The following is a 6,493-nucleotide window of genomic DNA, read 5'->3' as shown; positions in this document are numbered from 1 at the left end:
GCAGTGTCACTGGCCCTCATATGTGGGATCCGAACTGGGGCCCTCTGGCGTCCCAAGCCAGTTCTTAACTATCGCACCACTCGGCCGGCCCTGCTTGCAAACTTTTTGACCTAAAAAAAATTTTACATCACGATCTAACACACACACACACACACACACACACACACACACACACACACACACACACACTATGTATACATATAATATATATAATTGAAACAAAATTTTTGCCTAAACTATCTACGCTAACACTGAGAATGTTCATTCTATCTCTTTTTTTAAGACTATTTTTTACAGCAGTTTTAGGGTTTACAACAAAATCAGTGGGAAGGTACACATATTTTCCATGTACCCCGTGTCCCCACACATGCATAGACTCCCACATTATCAACATCATTTACCAGAACGGTACATTTTTTACCAAGGATGAACCTACAGTGACATATCAGAATCACCCAAAGTTGATAATACAACCTTAGGGTTCACTCTAATGAAGTGAATGGTGGTGTGCCTTCTATGAGTTTTGACAAAAGTATAAAGACATATATCCATCATTATATCATACAGAGCATTTTCACTGCCTAAAAAAATCCTGTGCACTATCCATTCATCTCCCTTACCCCAAAACTCCTGGCAACCACCAACCTTTTTATTGTCTCGATAGTTTTACCTTTTCCAGAATGTCACAGAGTTGGAATCTATTTCTTTTCTAATACTGGTTCTAACCCACTAAGTGGGTCTCAGAGCCACCGGTGGTTATGGTCTGCAGTTTGCAACACACTGGCTCCTTCTGCTCCATCTGCCTCCAAAAGGACAACCTATAGTGCCATGTCCATGTGTGGTGCACTCAGGCACAAGGCCTGGGTGGTGGGGAAGCACCCCAAGTGTTCCAGGGTCCTGCCTCCCACTAGGACATACCAGTCGGTTAAACTACCTACGTTGCTGACACAGAAGAAACATCTATTCATTTACTCACTCACTTTGCTCATGCACTGACCACTCACTCACTGATGTGAATACCTGACAGTTCCTAGGGACTGTCCAGAGCTATAAATTCTATCTGCAGCTGGCTCAGAGGAGAGGAATCCAGGACAAAGCCTGTCTCCTGACTGATTGATTGTTTATTATCTCTTCCCCTGCTTAAGAGCTCAGGAATGTCTCCAAGATCAGATCTGGGCAATGATTATTTCATTCCCAGCTTTGAAGTAAAATAACTCTCCAGTCCAGCCTAGAAAGAAGGAATAAAAGGGAATGTCTGTCTCCCCCTTGTTCTAGAAGTCTCTGATTAGCTTCAAACTGATCTATGGCTGGAGATTGCCTGAATTACTTGCTCACAATTTTCCTACTGATTCTTTCTGCCCCACCAGACAAGCAGCAAGACATCAAGAGACAGAAGAGTGTCAACTCATTCTCAACACTGCCAATGCCTTAAGACCTTTCTCTGTTCTGCAGCAAGCAAAAAGAAGTCCAAACACCCCCTCCTCTATTTTCCTCATATCCATTGCTCTGCTTCAAACATTCCAAAACAGTGGACAAGAGCATGGAGTAGGACTTGGGGCTGACCCATGAGGGGATGGATTTTTTTCCGTCTCTACAGCATCCCATAGCTGGAGAAGTCGCAGGCTACAGAAGACCAAGAATTGGGGGGCTGGGATTGTATTGTAAGGTGATAGAAACACAGCCTGGGCAGAAATGGAGAGGGGACTACGAACAGAATTAAGTGATCATCTGTACCCTAAACTTCAAATGAGCCACTATTCTATAAATGTTCTTTGAAGAAGAGACAATCCAGGTGTAGGTAGGTTAGCTACCCTCAGGGGCATGCTGAGACAGGAAGAGGGGAAGGGAATCAGATACAGGGGGGAGGGGGGGAGGAAGAGATACAAACTCCCCATCACGTTGGCTTGCATTCTATTCTCACCCACAATAGCTTGGAAATCGATGAAATAGTACACACCTACTCTGGGTTAAGTTCCCCAGCAGTGCCTGGAAACAATCAGCCACAAGTTACCCTCCTCTGCCTCGCCAGAGGAAAAACCATATGGTCAGCTGGGGAGGGGAGAAGAGAGACAGGCAGCCAGGGACTGAGCAGATCGGTTAGCACTGGAGAGCGCCCCTCTCTCCCCGACCCTCACTCGGTCCAGAAACCCTCGCGTGGGTCACTTCCCTTCCCTGTTCAGCCCAGGTTCTGGCATCTCCTTGCCCTGGGCTTGGATGATGACGACGGAAGCAAAACCTACAAACCGTCCCAGGAAGCTATCGGTTGACCGACAGGGGGACGGGAGCAGCAGAAATGCAAGGGGGAAGGAGGAGAAATTTGAGCAGAGAGGTGACCCCCAAGCGGACAGCCCTATGCCTCCGAGCGAGAGCGTTCCCGGCCAAGCTCGGCGTATTTGGGGTCCTACAGCCCCCACCCTGCAGTCCAAGCCCTAGGATGTCACTCTCTGCGCTTTGTCTTGTTACTGATCACCCAAAGCATCATGAAGTTCTTTGAAGGGCCTCCGAGGTCACCAGGACCCACAGAAAAGCCTAATTCCCCTCGTCGGGACCCAGAGTTCTAAGAGCGTAGGGATCCCGTCCCCTTCAGCTCATTCTCCTACTACCTAATCTACCGCCCACAGGACGCCAGAGTAGCGCGCACCGGAGACACGCGCCAAGTCCCGGGCAGGAGCCGCAGCGTCCTCCCAAAGGGCAGAGACGCCCGGAGCCCTCAAGCCTCGGAAGAGTCTCCATCCGCGACTTCCCAAGGATCCCACTGGCCGCCGCGGGGCGGGAGAAGACAGAATGAGAAACGTGGAGAGGAGCTGACCGCACCGAGCGCAGCACCAGGTGATGTCAGCGAACTCGCCGCGGGGCGCGGGAGCGCCAGAATTGGAAACCGAGAACACCGAGCTGGGGAGGCAGTAAGGCCGCTTTTACTTACCGCGGTCTGCCCCTCCGGGTGCACATCCACCAGGGTACACCAGTTCCGCGTCCCGTTCATCTTCCCGCGGGCGTCGCAGCACAGCTAGCTGCCCCCAGCCCCGCGGTCCGGCTCCTTCTAGGCGGGCGCGCGCGGAACCGCCCCCTGTATAGGCGCGTCAGGGGGCGGGGACTAGGGATAGGGCACGCCCCCAAAGCGTCATTCACCAACCTGCGAAAGAGCGTGGAGGGCGTGGCCTAAGACTTTCAGGGCACGCCCATCCGCTGTAGCTCAGATTTACATAAGGTGGGGCTTAGGAGCTACTTAACCGAAGTTTTTTGTAGCTTACGTGGTTGTTCCTCAAACATTCTTCATTAATCTTGCTGTCCCCTTTCAACCCCAAGATCAGTCTTAGTAAGCGAGAATCACCCTGCCTCCCCTAGAGGATGAGTTGGAAAAGACCTTCCAGACATACTCCTCGCCCCATGTATAGGCCAGCCTGCAGGTTTTGTGGAGCTAAGTGAACCTTTCCTCCATCACAGAAACGCAGGCACCAAAGGCCAGCTCACTCAGACTGGCCTAAGCCAGTCTGGCAGGTGCCCTTCCCTGGCAGGAGGCCCAGGCCAAAGTCAAAGGCAGTTTGGCTCTGGGTGGGGCTTGTTTTGCAGAAGCTATTATACCAAAACTGCCCTTATATGGTTGGAGGAGGCGGGACACGCGTCCTTGAAAGGAATTTGTATTCTTGAGAAAGGATGAGCCTCAACTTCTCCAATAGCATTTGCTTGCCAAACCCAGGTAGCGTTTTTCGGGGCCGAAAGCGAGGATGCCCAAGCAGGCCCTTGGAGCCTCTTCCCAGCCCAGCTGCTCTCTGCAGGTGGTTGCTCCACTGGGCTATGATCCACGTGGAAGCCAGGGAGGAGGTCTGACCCGCTCTGGAGTGAGCGGAGCCCCTGAATCTGGCAATAGGCTCTGACGAACAGCTAGCTCTCTCTTCAAGGCAGGGATGACGGATACTTCCCTACCTCCCAGGTAGCGATGGGGTACCGTGCCAGGTAGGAATGGATGGGTGTCTTTGTCCCTGGGAGGTGAATGCTGGGGATGTCCCTAAACCCTAAGGGAATAAAACCCAGTTCTGGTCCATCTCCTCTCACCCTCAAAGAAGACATTACTGGTCTTGCTATTCCCAGAAGCTTCTTTAGGAGAAAATGGAGGTGCTATGAACACTTCCCAGTTCCCTGGGTTCCATCTGACCTGTTGTAAAGAGCCTCTAAAAAGTGAGGTAAAAGGGCCGGCCGAGTGGCTCAGTTGGTTAAGAGCTCGCTCAAGAGTTTGAGCTCTGAGCAACAGCGGTTAAATGCCCGGTCCGAGCTGAGCTGCTGCTAAGCTGCCAATAGGTAGCAGGATGGCTCAGCTTAAAAATAAATAAATAAATAAATAAAAATAAAAAGTGAGGTAAAGAAAATCCCAGCTTCAGCATCTAAGCTGTGCAGTTAAAATGGTTTCTTCATAAAATTCGGAGCTCCAAATAAGCCAGGAAAAAGAATGAGAAAACAAGCCACAGATTTCAGTATACATATATCATTTTAATATTTAATTTAAAATAAAAATCAAGGCTGGATTGGTTTGGGAGAAAATATCTAATTTGCAGACAATTTTTTTTTTTAATCATGAAATTACAAATCATTGGTGAGAACAGCCTTCTTACAGAGCCTGCTTAGGAAATAAGAGGTGAATCATCTCCCTTCCCTCCTCCCCACGAGGGCTTGGCTCTCCCCAAAACCCAAAGGAGGACTAACTCTTCCACTGCTTCTTCCCATTTCTACCAAGAGTCAGCCTCTAGCCCTAGACAGGAAGCCTTGTACCAGGTCCAAGCTCCTAAGATAGTTTCCCTTGGTTCCCCGCTGAGGATGGGCACATCTGGTCAGAGAAGCCACGAGGAAGGCCACAGGGACTGGAACCTTTGCTTTTCATCTTGTGTAGACAGTTGTCAGGGTTCCCAAGTGCAAACGCCTTATAAACACATCCATAGTCACAGGAGGAGAGGAGGAAGGATGGAAACCCTGAGCAGAACCAAGCCCCCACCACCTCATCATGGCGCTACCAAGTCCCTCTCCCAGGGGCTAAGCAGCAGAGAAGCCAGTAGTTTTGTTGACCAGTCACCGGGGCCGCAGGAAGGCTGAGGGCCCCAGCTAGGGAAAGGCTGGTCCTTGGAGAGGTATGAATGTGCAGGTATAAAAGGCAAGACGAGCATCCTCATCTCCTCGCCGTGGCTAAGGCACTGAGAGGAAAGAAGGAAGGTAGGAATGGCAAAGATGGGAAGGAAAGGAGGAAGGGTCCCCTGGATCCACTGGCTTAGGGAAGAGGAAAAAAACAGGAATGGAGGGGGGTGGGGACTGCCACATGGGCCCCATGGCTGTGCAAAGAGGAGCATCGAGGAGCGGGTAGAGCCACGCCAGCGTGTCCGTCACCCGTTACGTTCCCCTCACCATGTTCCAGGGTGGGAGAGAAGCGGGTTGCAAGAGTCAAAGGGACAGAATCACCGAGGGTATTTATTTCCCTGAGCCTGAGGGTTAAGGGCAAACAAATAAAGCTTTACATACATGGCAATTTCTCTCCCTTCCTGTCCTGCTCTCTCAGCCTAGATGCTGATCATCCTTCCGCTGTGAGGGAGAAGAGGGAGGACTCGGCACTTAAGGGAAGGGTGCAGTTGGCTTGAAAAGACCCACTCCTCCAGAGGAAAAAGAAAGTCCGCCTACTGGCTTAGCACTGATGCCCTTTTATCGCCATCACTCACACCCCTCCCTGTCTCAGGTCTGAACAATCAGGTCTCCCACAGGAAGGAGGAATCTGGGCAGGGCAGAGGAGGGCTGGCTAGGAGAGGCCTCCAGCCGTGGCTTCTGGGCCCTTGTGGACCATGAGCTAACAGGAGCTGGTCTGCAGGTTACTCTCCGTAAGCAGTGATGCAATGGAGGAAGGATCGTAGGCATTGTCGAATTCCTCATCTGAGCTCAGCCCTTCATGTTGGAGGGTTGACTCGGCAGCTGAGCGGGAAGCTTTGCGCCTGAGTCAGAGAGAGAATACTGGTAATGGAGGGAGGTAGACAGAGTAAAACAGCCACGCTTTACATGCTAAGGAAATTCCCAATTCTTCTAAGACCTAACGCTACTTCCCAGATCCCCCACTGATCAGAGATTTGGGGAGACGGGGTATAGAAAGGGGGCTGAGATACTAACATATCATCATACGGGCTTCTAGCCAGGAATGAGAGGTCCCACCTGAGAGCTCCTTCTCTCCCAAAAGATCACCTCAGCAGAGCCCATCCCCTTCCTGCTCCACTATCTCGAGGGAGCAGGGCCAGGAGAGCAGCCATACCAGGAGTCCTTCTCTAAGGTTTTGATCCGGGCCTGGAGCTGTTCGTTGACCTCATGCTGCTCCTCCAGCTCACGCTGGGCCTTCTTTCTCAGGCTGTCCAATCGCTCAATTTCCTCTTCTGCTTCATCCACCTGCCGCTTCAAAGCCTTCACCCGCAGGCTTAGCTGGGCAGGACACCAAGTCCCCATTTAGGAAAGTATCAGCTGCTACCATGGCCTG

At 51.2% G+C, this 6,493-nt stretch overlaps 2 protein-coding genes across 3 annotated transcripts in view; both read right to left on the bottom strand.

Moving 5' to 3' along the window:
* The window catches only part of TUFT1 (tuftelin 1), a 36,793-nt gene extending 33,703 nt beyond the window's left edge, over positions 1–3,090 (bottom strand). Inside the window, exon 1 of one of the 2 annotated variants that reach the window (XM_019628936.1) lies at positions 2,924–3,090. In XM_019628936.1, the coding sequence (XP_019484481.1) occupies positions 2,924–2,983 (60 nt within the window). In that variant the 5' untranslated portion in view covers positions 2,984–3,090. The remainder of the gene's footprint in view (positions 1–2,923) is intronic. The other variant, XM_019628937.1, reaches the window with a different exon arrangement.
* Positions 3,091–4,474: 1,384 nt separating this feature from the next.
* CGN (cingulin) overlaps positions 4,475–6,493 on the bottom strand; it is a 28,537-nt gene continuing 26,518 nt past the window's right edge. The window contains exons 18-19 of the mRNA XM_019628943.1: positions 6,275–6,438; positions 4,475–5,963 (exon numbers count right to left, since the gene is read on the bottom strand). Coding sequence (XP_019484488.1) covers positions 5,822–5,963; positions 6,275–6,438 — 306 coding nt within the window. The 3' untranslated portion in view covers positions 4,475–5,821. The remainder of the gene's footprint in view (positions 5,964–6,274; positions 6,439–6,493) is intronic.

The sequence above is a fragment of the Hipposideros armiger genome, unplaced genomic scaffold (genome assembly GCF_001890085.2).
Source record: "Hipposideros armiger isolate ML-2016 unplaced genomic scaffold, ASM189008v1 scaffold_819, whole genome shotgun sequence".
Lineage (NCBI taxonomy): Eukaryota > Metazoa > Chordata > Mammalia > Chiroptera > Hipposideridae > Hipposideros > Hipposideros armiger.
This window is presented reverse-complemented; position numbering and strand designations above follow the sequence as displayed.